The following is a 17,112-nucleotide window of genomic DNA, read 5'->3' on the forward strand; positions in this document are numbered from 1 at the left end:
CCATAGGAGATGTTTTCGCTAGAAAAAGCCAACCAAATTTATTTCCAAACACATTTAACTTTGACCTTTAACACTTTTTTATGCTTTTAAAGGTGCACTAGCGGATCTTTGTCAACTGGACAATGGCGGCTGCTCACAGGTTTGTTACAACCTGTGTAACCTGAAAGTCAAGTGTAGTTGTTGGCCTGGCTACACTCTGGCTTATGATGGAAAAACTTGCATGGGTAAGATATAAATTTTTTATTTAATTTTTTTCGATGTGCCTATTTCCTCTCGTTGAGGAAAAAAGGCTCTGGATGTGTTTCTCTTTCCATAAATAACTTTCACTCGAGAATTTCGACTTTTAACCTTTGAATCTGTAACTTCGCCATGATGACTCCGGGAAAATTCAGTGTCTTTCCATCACTTACTCTTCCATATAATGTCTTTAGATAAAAATGAATGCCAGGCTAACAATGGCGGTTGCGATGTCATCAATGGCGTATGCATCAACACTCCGGGAAGCTATCATTGTGCCTGTAAGATTGGTTTCCAGCTTAAAGAGAACAGTGAACTCATTTGCGAAGGTAAGAAATAATCAGTATACAACAAACTTCTACGAAAATGAACTTAAATTTTTGGTACTTTTGATAAAGATAATGGGATTTAATTCAATTAGTGCAGACCAAAATATCAAGCAAGGAAAATTTAATGAGGTCTACTTCATTGTTCAATAAAATATTCTCCGATATGTGGTATACTCACTTGGACATCCAGAGGGATGGGTCACATAAACTTCTCCCCAGATATTCTCCTTCAGTCGAGACTGCGGAAGTTACCTTTTCAATTTGTAGTGGAGATTGAGCAAAAGAGGCTTTTTGAGGTTCCAAAGTCTCATGCTATACACAATCCCAACTTATTAACCTTAGAACGCGAAGAGTACCACTGGAATAAACTGTACATGACTGAGAATTATATTGTATATCTTGCAAGCTTAATTTACTGATTACAAGCTTTTTTTCTTTCTCATTTCATACAGACTTCAACGAATGCAACCTGAACAACGCGGGATGTGAACACATTTGTGCCAACAATGAAGGAAGCTTTAACTGTGAATGTAGAAAGGGATTTAAACTAAAGGATGACAAATATGGATGCGAGGGTGCGTAGGATTTTATATGAGGACTGTATCTCTTAATGAATACGCGCTGTAGTCGGTTTTTGAATAGAAATGCGCGAAAGTGCGATCCATAAATCGTGACGAAAACAGGATCGTTCACGGATTTACTAAACGGACCTTGAATCCGGTCAGTGCGAGATATTTGTAAATATTAAAAGCAGATTTATAGAAAATATTGTCATATTTCAAATCACATAATAATTTTTCTTTTCTTTGTGTGTATGCAGATGTCGATGAATGTAGTTTGCCTGAGAAGGGTGGCTGTGAATATAAATGCAGTAATTATGAAGGAGGATATTACTGTACTTGCCCGGCTGGTTATCGACTGATGGACGATGACAAAGGATGTGAAGGTAAACCTTTATTTATGATGTAATCTGCAGTGTCAGTGACTCAAAAGGAAAAGGTTGAGACGCTAGATTTTATTTGAGGTGTAGGCTCGACATTGACTTGGTCATGAGGCAAAAACTGAAAATCTATAATTTCTATCATATATTTTTTTCAGCGTCAGTTTCAATAATATCAAGCGAAGTAAAAATATCAATATGTGCCCTGAAGTAAATAGCTTCTATGACATTTACCTAACCGTCTCATGGAAAAAACGTAAAAATTGTTGGCCGCCTGTCATCTCTTTCACCATTTCATCCATTGTTCTTACTTCCTTCTGGACTGTTTTGATTCGACCAGGCACTGTCTGACAACAACAGACATAGAAACAACTGAAAATCTTCTCTTGTCTAATTGTCAAATTTTTGTCAGCTCATTCAAATTTATGTAAATAAAACATGTTTTAGATCTTATTGATCCGATAATTTGTTTCGCAGAAATTTACTGCCCAGCGCTGGAAGCTCCTTTCCGTGGCACCATCTCCCCAACAACCTGTACAGATGATCGTTCAAATATCAGGCGCAACACTGTGTGCACATACGGCTGTGTAGCTGGCCACAATCTCGCGGGCGGGAGCCAATCCTTGGTTTGCCAACTTGATGGAATGTGGCAAGGAACTGTTCCCTACTGTAAACGTAGGTGTTACTCATTCGATAGACATTAAAGATTTTTGCCTTTGGCTAACTGTTCTTTTTAGTCTTTACATTCGTCGACCCTGAGCTCTGACCGTGAAAGCAATCACGATTAAAGATAGCTTTGATTTGGTTTAAAAATTCTCAATAGTAGCCTTCATTCATTTGATCATCCAATCATATTCATACACTTCGTAGCGGTCATGTGTCCCAAGTTGACTGTACCAGACAATGGCGGAGTGATTCCAGCTTCATGTTCCAGAACAGGCGTTGAGTACGGAACACGTTGTGTATTCTATTGTGATGATGGTTATGAACTGAGCGGGCCCAGGTTTTCAACATGTCAAGCTGATACTTCATGGAGTGAGATTGCGCCATTATCATGCGTGAGAGGTATGTTAATGTGGGAACGAGGAATACCATTAGGACTGCCATATTCCCGCGAACTTGAAGGAAAAGTGAAGTTTAATTCACCAAAATGCATTGAACCGTAATTTAGGAACTTTTGGTTTAAGTCTGAAGATAAGATTAAAAAAAAGAAACCGAAATAGTTATCCCTTTGATAAGGGTGTACCTCCTTCCAGGTTGTCCGTATTCATGATGTCAGCCATAATAAAACGTCCGCTTTTTAATCTCACTTGATATAGATTAAAACCAGTCCTTAACGCACTCACCTTTTCGGTTACGTAGATTTTCGCCTGCCGCATAAAAGAATTATAAAAACATTTGTCAGCTATGGATGAACCAGTTATTATTTATTTGCTGTGAGGTGCATGGCGTCTTTGAGAACATGATGATTTTTTTCCTAATAACCGAAGAGCACTTCATCTAACTTTATATTCTGTTCTACACTTTTGATTATTTACGTGGGGTAAGAAACAGAAGAGAATATAAGACAACGGACTCCGCTGGTAAAGATAATGAGGACTTTTTAAATTTTATCTTTTCTCTCCGGCTTTCTCCTTTTAAAAGTTTACAAGGATCCATGGATCGCTTGTCCAATCGACAGAGTAGAAGAACTTGATCCAGACAAGTCCACTGTGGTTCTTGGGTTTAAGTGGCAGCTTCCTCGAACCAACATGAAGAACGTGAAAGTGTCGCCCAGCAACTACGATGAAAACTATCCATTTCCTGTTGGCAGACATCGCGTTACGTGGATAGGAACCAGTGAAAGTGGAACACAGAAGAGTTGTAGCTTCCACGTGACAGTGAATGGTGAGTTTTAACCTCTTTTAAACTAAAACATTAGATCAATCTGAAAGGTACCCTCTGAAGAGAACGACCAATAACAGTCGATTCACAACTCTCTGCATCTAAAATTTATGGTTTTTAATGCAATTTTTGTGCTTTTTTGAAAAGTAAGATGAGCCTATATAAATATTTTTTTCAGACGTGACGCCACCCTCCGTCCAAAATTGCCCGGCGTCCTTTTCCGATCGTACCAACTCTCTACAAAAGCATGTCACCTGGACACCACCAATCTTTAGTGACAATGTAAAAGTAGTTAGTGAGTTATCCAATCGTCAGCCTGGATTCGAGATGCAAACTTTCACGTCTATAACCATACGGTATACGGCCTTAGACGCCGCAGGAAACGTTGCCTATTGCACCTTTAACATAACTCTGGAAGGTATGTAGTACTGGCATGCTTTTATGCATCCAAAATTTCAGATTCTGATTGCATCATATTCGTAGGCTCAGCACTCACCCGTTACTTTCTTACTCGCGTAATCTGCTTTTTCTGTGTACCGTCTGCGCTGAGATAAATAGCTGTTTCCCACTTTCCTTTCGACCGTGGTTTTCGATCGATAGACAAATAAGTGGCAATCGAGTTTCTTCATGCACAATCTCTATTACAGCCAGTTCTAGGCTATTTGAACTTCTGGAGTAGTTCCGAATTATTCTTGAAATGATATGAAATATTGTGTTCACAACTAATCATGGCTTCCCAGGTTCAACGTGCGTTACAATTGCTCATCCAAAGAACGGCATGGCTGCGAAGCTTGGCTTTTTCCTGCAACTGCGGTGTAATCCTGGATACTTCTTTAATCCACTTCCACCCGGACTTCCCCCTGGACAAATGATTATCCCTTTTTATCGGTGCATGGGCAACAAATGGGTTTCACAGAATGACAGAAAGTCTGTACTGACTGAGTCCACAGATTGCGTGCGTAAGTAAAATATTCTGTAACGAAAGATGTATAATATACTAGGCAAGGAGGGACTGGGATAAGATTTTGAAGGAGCATGTTCGAACATGGGAACTAACTGTATCTTCTCAAGACACAGATATATATGTTTAGAGGATATGCCTCTTACTAACCGAGTTCAACGTCCGTCCTGTCCGAAATGGACTGAACTTTTTCCGCTCGAATATGTGACCCAAGCGAGAAGTGCACGAGTCATAAATCCCAGCGGAAAAGAAAGTTGTTTAACACCAATTTTTAATACTATACGGATTGGAACCGTAATAATCTGCAACTTTATGGCCGAATAAGAAGCTTGCAACTTTTCAATAAAGAGATGGATGTTAAGCTATATACTATCAATAGAAAATTATTGTCTCAATACTATGAGTAATCAGTAATCTCGAAAGTGTTCTGATTCGTTGTCCTTTCAAAAGCTTGTTGAGGACCAAGACACCAAGAAAAGTCGTCAAATAAATGCGATACGATAACGATAATACGATAATACGATAGCTACCTCTCGCCATTTTTGTCGAAATAAATGAACCTTATGCAAACTGGCCAATTACATGATAACTAAATCGAATTTTTCTTTTCTTTTCCAGGTTATCAAACGTTCGTGAAAGGATCACCATGCCCTGATGGGAGTTTCAAACAGGATTTTGGTGCTACAAGCATCTGCTGTGAGTAAAATTACCAAGATTGAGAACAAACGTCGGTACTCATCATTTCGTATTCTTTCGCTAAAAAAAAGCACCAGAGGAAATTGGAGTGATTAAAAACATCCGCAGCTCCAAGTGTGTGGGGCCATGATACCAGCATATCTTTCAAAAATAGGAATAATTTTCCATCAAAGATTATGGGAGGTTTCATCTTTCATTTATGGTTGTGCCTGTATTTAATTCCACTGGTTCATGAATAAGCTTTTCAACTATAGTAATGCCCGCTGAAATTGCGTCCTAAAAGATAGAAGCTTCCCTATACGTTCTTTTTTTTTTAACTGGAAGCGGCTTAACTATTTGCCATGTTAACTTCTGAGAGCGATGAAGAACACTATCCTGTGTGCAGTAACCTCTCAGTAGCCTTTTAGTCAGTCCTCTTGCACAATTGGAAGCTCTCAAAAAATAATTATTAATTCCACAGAAGTTTAAATGAAATGGTAAATAATTTCATCGTCAATGTCTCTTCAAGAATTAGTACCTGAGTTCCGAGACACCCGTAGCTTCTAAAAACTATCAATAAAATGCGCCGAGAAATTAATACTCGTGATGATGCACAAATTAAAATGATTATAAAGGAGCGACGGTGATAGTTACAATGCAGAGTCTCGGAAATAACTTAATTCAATTTTCGAGTTTAAATGCATTTGATTGTGAGTTGAAATACCGACACATTGTTGTCTGCGCTGCTATTCTTAGTAAACTGTCCATCGGGAACGTACGCTGACACCAAAACCAAATCATGTAAAGAATGTACCCCTGGCTTCTATCAGGACGAGGAAGGAAACATGGGCTGTCTTCCATGCCCGAAGAACACATTCAGTGTCGCAAAGAGAGCTAAATCAGTTGGAGACTGCAAAGGTAGTTTTATGTATTTTCATATATGGTTGAATGAGTAACTAGCATGCAGAGCAAGCGTATTTTTAGCGAGTGACTGCTCGGTATTCTCGTGGGAAAAATTATAGCCGCCATCTTTGATTTTTACAGCAGCAGAGGGCTGAGGAGAAAAAGACATTTTGTACCCAAGGGGGTGGGCGACGTTCAAAAAAGGAGAGGGAAGGGAGTGGGGAAAATATGAATTCTTTCCTGACCAAGTACTAGAGCAACAATGTTTTCTTTTCACCAAAGGTTTAAGACATTAATTAAGAGCCACTGACCGAAGATAATTTGCGGACCTTTATTTTACCTTTGCTAAAAAGACACAAAGTAGATTATTTGAACGGGTCACTACACAGACGTAAACGTCACAAATTGACATGAGCTTCACATCATCAAAAACAAAATTTGAAAGCGGGAATGCATCGCATTGTTGCGTACGAAGTTGCATGATTTTTCATTATTTTACGGGGCGGGCGGGGGGGGGGGGGTAACGGCCATCTAAGCACATTTTGAACTCTTCAATTTTTCGGAGAAAGCAAAGCGCGATAGAACTTTTTGATATAATTCTTTAAAAAGGTTTATCATAAGGGTCCTTTAGGAAAAACAAGATTAGTTACAAAATTTTGCAACTGTCGGCGGATTCTTAACATTTATGGTCAGTGGCTCTCAGTTGATCATTTTTTTTACGTCTGACTTTTCAGCTGTCTGTAACCCTGGTTACTACTCTACTATTCATGGCGTTGAACCATGCGTTGAATGTCCTATGGACACTTATCAGGACAATGAACAGAGAACTCAATGTCACGCATGCCCAGTTGGAACACATACGGCTAGCACCGGAAGTACGTCACTGGAAGACTGCCTGTGTGAGTATTTCCTTGACTAAGCTTGGATCCTTTAAAAGTCGGCCGAAATAGTTCCTAACTAGAGTGAAAATAACTTCTTTGGTACACACGTGTCTTCAAAAACACGAGGAGGTAAACAAGATAAGTTTCGTGTACATGTCTGATGCAATAGGTTAAGAGTGACGTAGCGAGAAGTTTAAAGCATAGTCGAGCATTGTCGACTAGTTATAAACCCTTCTCCGATCCGGCTTTGCATCTCATCCTTTTCTAATCTATGAACTAAGAATATATGACAATGCTCTAATCTGAGGAATCATTTATGTTTGTTTCCCCTTTGTCAGCTCCTGTTCGTATTACAGACATCATTCCATCACAGGATTATGCAACTTATGAGAATGAAGCCATTTCGCTTGCGTGCTACATAGCAGGAGACCCAACCCCAACAGTTTCATGGGAAAAAGTTGGAGGTAATATATATAACAAATATAAAACTAAATAAGCACTGCTTCTCTCTGACTAACTGACTAACTTACGGGGGTGTAGCCAGCCTATATTTATGAAGGCCTGAGCCTACATTTTTTTCCGCCCTCTTAAAATTTAGTATATGACCATTGCAAAGTTTTGAAACAAAAATGAACTTTCTCAAGGCACAACCCTAAAACAAGATAAAAAGCTGGCTATGCCCTTGACTTGGTTAGTCCGTTGAGATACGTTTAGTTTCTTAAGACTGCAGATATCCAGATTTCTCTCTTCGAGCCATGAGGATCGGCGGTATGGCTCCCTTAGGGATTGACGAACGTTAATCCCTCCACTTACCTATTTATGCATCCTCTGTTGCTTAGATTACAGTATAAAGTTTTTAATAATATAGAAAGCAAAATACCAGTTCCCTACAAGCAGCACCGTAAAGCTGTTTCCGTTCAAAACTTCAACTCTTTGAAACTTTTCATGCTGTTTGAATGTCCTCAACTCCACTATGATACTCAAAAATTCAAATTTTTCTATTTGACTCAATCTAAGACTCCCAGTTTCTTTTAAAACTCACGTTATGTTTCTTGAATCAGTCAAGGGTAATTACAATGTTTTTCATGATTCTTTATCAACTTTACTTCTTTAATTCGCAGGTTCTCTTCCTTCCATGGACCGACTCGCAATTACCAATATATTTGACCTGGATGGAAAGTTGGTCGGTGTAGAATATGTCATATCCACTGCTGTTGTGGCTGATTCTGGTGGTTATAAGTGCACGGCTACTAACAAACACGGTTCGGTCAGTAAGCAGGTCAGAATAAACGTCCAGGCTGGATCACCGCCTGGTATCGTGCCCCAATAGGTAATAAATGAGTTTTATGTTCTTTTTCTTAATATGTCGTCTTAAGATCTACCATAATTAAATTATTTCATAATTTGGAATCTGTACCAGAGCTCGTCACGGAAATGTATGCACCACACCGCGGATCAATGTCTGTATCCCAGCAACTGCGCACCTACATCTGTACTTCCCCCCTTCCCATAACCCAACATTAGTAAACTGATAACAAGTTACTTAGGGTTGATGTTGGGATAGGGGAGGGGCAGGTGCCACACCGCTGTCACGGAATTTCAATCATGGTACAAGTATCGTTTTGTAAATCCCAAACACCATGATTTTCTCCAAGAGAAAATAAATTGTCAAACATCTTTGATGTTAAAAAGTTCTTAAAAAGAATGTGTATCACTAACAGGCACAGCAATTTTTTCCCGTAACTTGATACATTTGTTTACAGAGAATTTTAGGTGTTTGTCATTTCAATTTCTATGCCTTGGCCAGGGTTTCACTTTCGTAGCCCTTTGCACACGGCCTGGGGAAGTGTTTGTGTCAAGCTTTTTCTAGCTTTGAAGATGCATAACTGTAGCAAGGAATTCGGGAATTTCAATCTACGAGACCAATCAGGCTGGCCACTTAGGCTGGCCATGAGTATGCAGAGAAAAAGGCGGTTGTAAAGCCTGCAAGCAGCCGGCTCTTCTCAGCAGCGCTACAGCATGAACTGCGAAGCCTTCGAGATTTAAGCCAGAAAACGAAGCGAGTGTGCGCCATCTAGGAACCCGCAGGCTTCGCGGTTCGTGTGACAGAGCCTATGAAAACCTAAGCATGCAGACTAGTAGCTGTGCATGGAGGAAACATCTTACACGTAGGCTAGACATCCCTAAGTAACTTTACCAATACTGAGTTGTGTTGACTGTGGTTTATTTGTTTTTTCCTGCAGACTATAGACAACCTCTTGAGTGAGCTATGAAGCGACAGCAGAGCAAATATGTAGGATTTGAATTCACGATTGTTCTTAGCAAAAGGGAATGAGACCCATAGCGTTTAATTATAACTGATATGAAATAGATTTGGCATAAACTTAATAAATGTCGGTTGCAACTGAGGAAAATGTGTACACAGGTCACTTGTCGTGCTACGCTCAAAGTTCGAACTCAGCGTGTGAAAATTTTAGAGCAAATGAACAGATAAAAGCTTACAGCCAAAAGCTCGGTTTTGTGAACCGATTTCAACATCGAAATGGCGATCAAATACACATACTTTCCCATTTTCCATTACTCACTCCTCATTTCGCATCATTTCCATTCTCCGTTCCATGATTAAGTTTTTTGCCAGAGCGTCAGTCCGCGAGATTATTCTTGAATTTTAAAGCAGTAAATCTTTTCTTTTTTTCCCTTCTTTATTCCACATTACTTACAAAACGTACAAAACCCTCTTAAGGAGAGCGCTCAAAAACCTCGAGCATGGAGTAGTGATACAATACAAAGAAATAATTTTGATTAAGAAGCCTCTTTTATCCAGATAGATGTTGGCCTGGGTGTTGATAAAACAGTCAATGGTATATTTAACATGAGCCGATATTATAAGTATGCGAGATGAAGGCCAAAAGATAGAAAAAGTATCTTTTATGCAAAGGGGAAAATAGAATTCTTACTCTACCTACTGACAGCGTTCTTGATAGGCTGATGGTAGCCTAATTCTTTCTTGTTTCGTTCCGAAAGTTGAAATAAGCAGGCAGTTTTCGAAAAATTTTAACTTCTAGTACGAGAGAGAAACTAGCGTCCCCTTTTACCTGGAGAAGTGGAACCAGACCTAGGCACTCGCGCGCTGACTTTTTGATAAATCAGACTTGGAACACAAAATCTTCTTCATTGGCTATCATTAGTAAAAGTCAATTTGCCGTAGAGCAACCAGGAGCAAATTGCAACTCATGTTCATGAAACTTGATAAACACGTCGAAGGTAATCTAAGGTCATCTCACGAAGCCGTATCAGTGGAAAGAGCCATTTTACGGAATCAATATTTTTAGTTTAAAACATAAAAACGACAACCATCCACCACCAGGAGTGAAATGTGAAAGAAAAGCAGTCTAACACACAAAAAAGGAAGCAGTTAAAACGGCATAGTTTTACTCCTCTTGGTGTAAAACACGCTATTGATGAAGGAAACTCACATATCGTGGACTACTAACCAAACAAATTAAGTAGAATCACTCGCTTTTTGCTAACTCCAACTGTATAATAGTTGTGCTGTGCAAAAGGCGGTTTTAATATAGTCATGAAAGTCCGAAATCTGCTGGTCTCATTTTCATCTCGGTCCTCTTCAGAAAAAGCCTTTCTTTCTTCCAGCCTCCCCAAGTCACTCCATTAGCATAGGAAGAGTCATTTCCATGAGGATATCTGCCATTCAGGTTAGAGTGGAAGCAATCGTTATACCACCAGGCTCCGTGACAATACACTGCACAGTTTCCCCTCGGCCACTCATCATTATCCTGATCAGGAGTGCTCCATGGCCGATCACGATGATAAGAGAGAGAATCATGAGCAGATCCTGATGGATTAAATCGTGTCATATAGTTTCGCATAACATGATGACATTCAAGTCGACAGAATTGCATAAAATCTACAATGCAGTGTAACAATATAAGTATTAAATGAAAATACGAAGTTTGACTGCGTGAAACCATTTGAAAATGTTCTTGTGTTTGGTTATAAAAATATGTGGAATGAGATGCTAATCAAACATTGATGGACCGTTAATTGAGAACGATCCGTGTGCGGGAAGGGTTCTGACGCGTCTAGCTAAAGCAACGGTTTTTGTTTCACTTGCCTGATCACCTTTCCCTTTGTCTACGAGGATGTTCATAGTCTGTTGGCGAATGCCTCCACATTAATCAATGTATAATATGCACTCTCCCTAATTGCATTTGGGTTACTTTGAAGTATTTTATCTTATTCTTCATCGAGAGCTGCTAATTCCAAACAGGTTACTAACACACTGATTATGACACTGCCCCTCTCCCCAGTTTTACCTGAATAGAAACCGAGGATTAGCCTGTACTTGTCTTTCTCATTCATAACACCAAATATATTATACTCAGCATAAGTTGTATCCTCTTTAAAGTCTTCCAAATCCACACGCAGCATGCTGTTGTTATCTGAGGTCAGGCGGTGAATCTTGTCCAATCCTAACCAAAACTCACCATAAACGTCACCAAAGCCATGTTTGTAGTCGCCCCAGTTACGGTAGAAATCAACCGAGCCGTCCAGTCTCCTCTGGAACACAGTCCATCCTCCACCAGCTGTTGTTTGGTCACAGAATACCTCAAAGGCAGTCATGTTATCAGGTTTGATGGTGTACGTACCGTCAGTTGATTTACCCGCTGATTTGTGGATTTCAGCACAGTTCCTAAAAGCTATGAAGACAAGGAGTAAATTTGGATGTTACTTTATTTTCAGATTTTACTCGACCAGTTAAAACAGAGACACCATTCGAGCTTCAAAGTTCAATTCAATGGTTCTTATAAGTGCATGCTTGTGATTTTGCTTCCGACAAAGAAAGGACGGCTCTCGACATAGTAGGCTTTATTTCACACAACCTTTTTACTTTCAACATATATAGCTGGATTTGATTAACAAAAATTGCGATGAATTTGCCGTATATGGTACTTGCGAGCCGACATCATCGACCTTTCCCCTTTCGGACATTATTGAACAATATTTTACAAATTGTATTGCACGACGACAAATTCATGATTCAGCGTTGGAAAACAAAACAGTGAAATATCTTGTATAATCAATTGAAAAGATTTAACGATTTTTCATTCTATCTGAATCAATTCAAAGTTTCTGACAAATTTTTGTTTTAAATATTCCTAACAACTGATTCAGTCGTGAAGGGAAATTATCTCTTTTCAAGCATAACCAGCCTCTTCAGTAATATAATTCAATAGTAAATAGTAAACTCGTCAATACAGAACCATTAAAATGAAACATCTCGATTGCCTGACACGGTACCTGAGCACAAGCGTCCATCTCCAGTAAATCCTTCCTTACATGTACAATTATGTGAGCCAATGGTGTTGGTACAGGTGGCATTCACATGACAGTCGTGATTGCCGGTGATACATTCATCGATATCTAGCAATAAATTAAGTTTAAAATGAACTATGATAGTAATTTTATCCGAAGAAACACAAATAAATCTAAATAATAGAGACAGTTGGGTACAAAAACCTTCCATTTCCATGTCGCAATTAACCAGCACAGCCTTTCCATTTCCACTTGGATCCAACCAGTACTTGTTGCTGATGGCATCTTGGCCTTCACTTGCCTTTATTTCCTGGCACGACTTTGCAGGCAGCTGTGGAATGGATCCCAAAGGAGCTGTGATCGAAAACAGGACAAGAAAATGAAAAGCTTTTTCGCAAACGAGGAAAAAACTGTTATCGCTGGTACCTGTCTTGAAGTTTCCAGTAAAAGTGTCACCAACCCTTCCAAATAAATTTCCTTCTCATACTGATCGTCTCAGGGAAAAAAACCGGTAAAAAAGTTATTAAAGTAAGTACTACAAAGAAATTTGCGACTTGATTACTACGAGAACAAAAAGATTTATTTGGTAGAAAACAACTTTGGGGGTCAGTGATACTTGTGATGAAAGTCGATTTTTTTAGGTTGGCACTATGTCCCTCAATCAAATGACGGGTATCTCTGAATAATGAAAAAAGATGACATATTTTTAGCACATACTCCTTCCCACAAAACGCGTGTAGTAAAACCGAGCAGGGTCTGGTTGGAAGTTCTCAGGTCTTGCCTCCTTGGTCCGGTTATTCAGTTCACAGGACTTTTCTTCTATCACGTAATTGAAACTTTGGCAGGTGATTTCTCTCTGACAACTCATATCACACTCAGGGATGGTTGTTACTGAGAACTTCTTGAAGACAAATCCCTGCAGAGCCATTCCATTTATGCTATTTGCTTGTGTACATTGTTTACTTGCAGATATGATGTCTATCAAGACGCCAGTATAGAAGGGCCAAACAGCTTTCCACGACATGAATCAACCACTGAACTGCATAGAGGCAAATACAACCAGGCTAGAAGTTGTGATTGTAGTGGCTGTAGTAATAGTAGTAGAAATATTAGCAGCAGCAGCAATAGCAGAAGTAATAGAAGTTCAAGAGAATATTGATATCCTCTTGTAGAAGTATTTATAGTAGTTGTAGAAGTAATAGTTAATAGTCTTAGTAGTGTTAGTATCTCCAAAAGTCTAATTTGAACAACTAAGAAAAAAATAGAACAAGAAAGATGAGCTGGGTAAAGCTCGAATTCTGCACTCCGATGCTCTCCGATGCTTCACCACTGAGCCACAAGGACTCTATACGGTGAGCGAGGCCCATTACGAAATTCATGTGTCTTTGTCCCACGTTCGTGGCAAGACGAAAAACATCTTTCTCTATTTCTTTAATGAGCTCAAAAGTCTAAACTGCTAAAAACAATCGATCTCATGGTGGAGTGCAGTACAATTAAACCCTGCTGCGCTCCTCTATACAAGAACAGACAAAGTACTTTGAAATTCTAATTCTAATCCTTTGCGAAATTGTGGATCATCGATATGGTTTACTTCAGTACAAAAATGAAATGGTTAGTCATCTTGCAAATAACTCTATGTGTTTCATTAGACGATATCATGGTAGTTAACATTCAACATTACTCAATTTTATCTTAGTTGGACTGGTCCCAAGCATTCCGTGACTTTTGGATGGCATTTGAGAACTTTAAGCTAAAAAAATTCCAATTTGAAAAGCCTGGTCTAAGACTTCACAGGGATATCTCTTCCCTTCTAAACTACATAGTGTTTTTCGTTCTTGGAGTTGTTCTTGTGAAAACTATTTGGTGTTGTGCTTTCCTATATAGAATTGTTTGAACTTCTGTAACTACAACTTACGTATCTTACAGTCGATAACACTTGAATGAAAATCCATTAAAAATAACTTAGCAAGTCTAACTCAAACATAGATGCAAATTATTTGGTCAAATTAGTTTCTGCGGATTATGTTTAATAAGCTAGTCATTGAAATTGCTGTGACGTGTTACATTTCCAAAATTATCGCGCACAAGAGAAATTCTAACAAAAAAGTATAGAGGCTTAATTTTTCAGGAATTTGTTTTGTTTAACACATTGTGTCACTCTGCCATTTAAAGCGAGTCCGAGTCGGAGAGAATGACAATCCAATGTTTTACTAATTTGCTCGATACAAATTATCTTAAACTGCAACAAAGTTTAAAGCGGGTTTTTGCAATCATTGCTGCAATCGGCGCAATCGGTTTTGAGCAAGAAAGGCTTGGTCGAAGACTTCACAAGGATATCTCTTACCCTCTGAATGACAAAGTGTTTTTCGTTCTTGGTTTTGTTCCTAGGGGGGTATCAATATTGAAAACTTTTTGGTGTCGTGCTTTCCTTTATAGAACTGTTTGAATTTCTGTAACAATGGTTCCATAAAAAAACCACTCTTTTGTGCGCCACAGTCCTTCTTCTTGTTCTTGAATTTTTAGAACTACACGATGTGTCGCATTTTCCTCCCAAGTCAGCTCTGGTGTTATGTATGTGATTATGGTTTTTCAATTTACAAATTATCTTGCAAAAGATGCTTTCCACAAAATTACTCGATAAGTTAGATAGAAGAAACAGTATTGTACAAAAAGCACACTGTGCTATCACAAACTTTAGAATAATTTTTGCCTAAAGATTTTGAGCGGCTTTTTGCGGTGTTGTAAGATGCTATTTCGGTTACGCTGAATATTGAGGCCGGAAAACTTTTTTTTTCCAGGGGAGCACATTCTAGGCCTCTTCTCCACCGTGGATAAATCGATGCACCTGTGATGTGTCCGAGCCAGAATTCTCAGAAAAAAAAACAGACTGCGAAAGCTCAAATTTGCGTTTAATAAGCTAGTCATTGAAATTTCTGTGACGTGTTACATTTTCAAAATTATGGCGCACGAGAGAAAATTCTAACAAAAAAGTATGGAGGCGTAATTTTTTCAGGACTTGTTTTGCTTAACACATTGTGTCACTTTGCCATTTAAAGCGATTCCGAATCGGAGAGCATGACACTCCGATGTTTTACTAATTTGCTCAATACAATCTTAAACTGCAACAAAGTTTAAAGCGGGTTTCTGCAATCATTTCTGCAATCAGCGCAATCGGTTTTGAGCAAGAAAGGCTTGGTCGAAGACTTCACAAGGAAATATCTTACCTTCTGAATGACAAACTGTTTTTCGTTCTTGGTTTTGTTCCTGGGAGGTATCAATATTGAAAACTTTTTGGTGTCGCGTTTTCCTATATAGAACTGTTTGAATTTCTGTAACTATGGTTCCATAACAAAGCCGCTCTTTGTGCGCCACAGTCCTTCTTCTTGTCCAGCTAATCTAATTGTTATCAGTCATCAGATAATAGCTTCTGTATTTAAATCTAAATGACTGATTTCATCTTAGTACTCCAATGTATCTCACAGTCAATGACATACTTGAATGAAAATCCATTAAAAATAACTTAGCATGTCTAACTCTTAAACATAGCTGCAAATTATTGGTCAAAATATTTTCTGCGGGACAGGTGAGAAGTTTCGGAACTTCACAATATTTTTCTGTTTTCCATGGAGATAATTAAGGTATTATGACCGGTTTTATGTCTTTGAGATTAATAATTAATGAAAATATAAATTTTTAGAACTACACGATGAGTCGCATTTTCCTCCCGAGTTAACTCCGGTGTTATGATTATGGTTTTCTAATTTACAAATTATCTTACAAAAGATGCTTTTCACAAAATTGCTCGATGAGTTAGACAAAAGAGACAGTATTGTACAAAGAGCACACTGTGCTATCTCAAACTTTAGAATAAATTTTTGCCTAAAGATTTTGTGCGGCTTTTTGCAGGGTTGTAAGATGTAATTTCGTTTACGCTTAATATTGAGGCCGGTAAACTTTGTTTGAACACAAGCGTTAAACTATGGTTCCATGACAAAACTGCTATTCTATGACAATACTTGAATGAAAATCCATCAAAACATTTTAGCAAGTCTAACTCTTAAACTTAACTGCAAATTATTTGGTCAAAATATTTCTGCGGGACATGTATGAAGTTTCAGAACTTCACAATATTTTTCTGTTTTCCATGGAGATAATTAAGGTATTATGACCCGTTTTATGTCTTTCAGATTAATAATTAATGAAAATATAAATTTTTAGAACTGCACGGTATGTCGCATTTTCCTCCCGAGTTAACTCCGGTGTTATGTATATGATTATGGTTTTTTAATTTACAAATTATCTTGCAAAAGATGCTTTCCACAAAATTGCTCGATACGTTAGACAGAAGAGACAGTATTGTACAAAGAGCATACTGTGCTATCTCAAACTCTAGAATAATTGCCTAAAGATTTTGTGCGGCTTTTTTCAGTGTTGTAGATGTAATTTCGTTTACGCTGAATATTGAGGCCGGTAAACTTTGTTTGAACACAAGCGTTAAACTATGGTTCCATGACAAAACTGCTATTCTATACGCCACACTCCTTCTTGTTGTTGTTAGTCATTAGTTCATAGCTTCTGTGTTTAAATCTAAATGACTGATCTCATCTTTGTACCCCTATATATCTTACAGTCAATGACATACTTGAATGAAAATCCATCAAAACATTTTAGCAAGTCTAACTCTTAAACTTAACTGCAAATTATTTGGTCAAAATATTTCTGCGGGACATGTATGAAGTTTTAGAACTTTACAATAAGGTAATTAAGGTGTCTCTCAAATTAAAAATTTATGTAAATATAAATTTCTAGAACTACACAATGTGTCGCATTTTCCTCCAGAGTTAACTACGGTGTTATATCGCAAACTTTCGAATAATTTTTTCCTGATCATTTCGAGCAGTTTTTCGCAGTGTTGTAGGAGGTAATTTCAATTACGCTGAATAATGACGCCGGAAAACTTTGTTTTTA

At 38.3% G+C, this 17,112-nt stretch overlaps 2 protein-coding genes across 3 annotated transcripts in view; one reads left to right on the plus strand and one right to left on the minus strand.

Moving 5' to 3' along the window:
- Positions 1-9,213, plus strand: part of LOC131796573 (uncharacterized) — a 28,502-nt gene extending 19,289 nt beyond the window's left edge. The window contains exons 32-46 of the mRNA XM_059114173.2: positions 93-224; positions 432-566; positions 1,019-1,141; positions 1,387-1,512; positions 1,984-2,181; positions 2,377-2,571; positions 3,151-3,393; positions 3,569-3,808; positions 4,131-4,349; positions 4,970-5,047; positions 5,783-5,944; positions 6,664-6,828; positions 7,149-7,274; positions 7,932-8,140; positions 9,054-9,213. Of these exons, the coding sequence (XP_058970156.2) occupies positions 93-224; positions 432-566; positions 1,019-1,141; positions 1,387-1,512; positions 1,984-2,181; positions 2,377-2,571; positions 3,151-3,393; positions 3,569-3,808; positions 4,131-4,349; positions 4,970-5,047; positions 5,783-5,944; positions 6,664-6,828; positions 7,149-7,274; positions 7,932-8,140 (2,351 nt within the window). The 3' untranslated portion in view covers positions 9,054-9,213. The remainder of the gene's footprint in view (positions 1-92; positions 225-431; positions 567-1,018; positions 1,142-1,386; positions 1,513-1,983; positions 2,182-2,376; positions 2,572-3,150; positions 3,394-3,568; positions 3,809-4,130; positions 4,350-4,969; positions 5,048-5,782; positions 5,945-6,663; positions 6,829-7,148; positions 7,275-7,931; positions 8,141-9,053) is intronic.
- LOC131796575 (microfibril-associated glycoprotein 4) lies at positions 9,116-15,653 on the minus strand. 2 transcript variants are annotated; one of them, XM_059114176.2, is made up of 6 exons: positions 15,369-15,653; positions 12,862-13,230; positions 12,349-12,498; positions 12,130-12,252; positions 11,145-11,528; positions 9,116-10,663 (listed from the first exon to the last, which is right to left on the minus strand). In XM_059114176.2, the coding sequence occupies exons 2-6, from the start codon at positions 13,166-13,168 to the stop codon at positions 10,389-10,391; spliced, it is 1,239 nt and encodes a 412-aa protein (XP_058970159.2). In that variant the 5' UTR covers positions 13,169-13,230; positions 15,369-15,653; the 3' UTR covers positions 9,116-10,388. The 2 variants fall into 2 exon arrangements, with proteins under 2 accessions (XP_058970159.2, XP_066020019.1); XM_066163922.1 differs by lacking the exon at positions 12,349-12,498.
- Positions 15,654-17,112: the final 1,459 nt, after the last annotated feature.

The sequence above is a fragment of the Pocillopora verrucosa genome, chromosome 3 (genome assembly GCF_036669915.1).
Source record: "Pocillopora verrucosa isolate sample1 chromosome 3, ASM3666991v2, whole genome shotgun sequence".
Classification (NCBI taxonomy): Eukaryota; Metazoa; Cnidaria; class Anthozoa; order Scleractinia; family Pocilloporidae; genus Pocillopora; species Pocillopora verrucosa.

What these genes read in the sequence shown, in the direction of transcription:
- LOC131796575 (XM_059114176.2), bottom strand. Translation starts at nt 13,168, where the DNA reads ATGTCGTGGAAAGCTGTTTGGCCCTTCTATACTGGCGTCTTGATAGAC. An exon ending in CACGCGTTTTGTGGGAAGGA is followed by an intron (nt 12,499 to 12,861) that starts GTATGTGCTAAA and finishes TTTCGATCACAG; the next exon opens with CTCCTTTGGGATCCATTCCA. An exon ending in TTGCGACATGGAAATGGAAG is followed by an intron (nt 12,253 to 12,348) that starts GTTTTTGTACCC and finishes ATTTATTGCTAG; the next exon opens with ATATCGATGAATGTATCACC.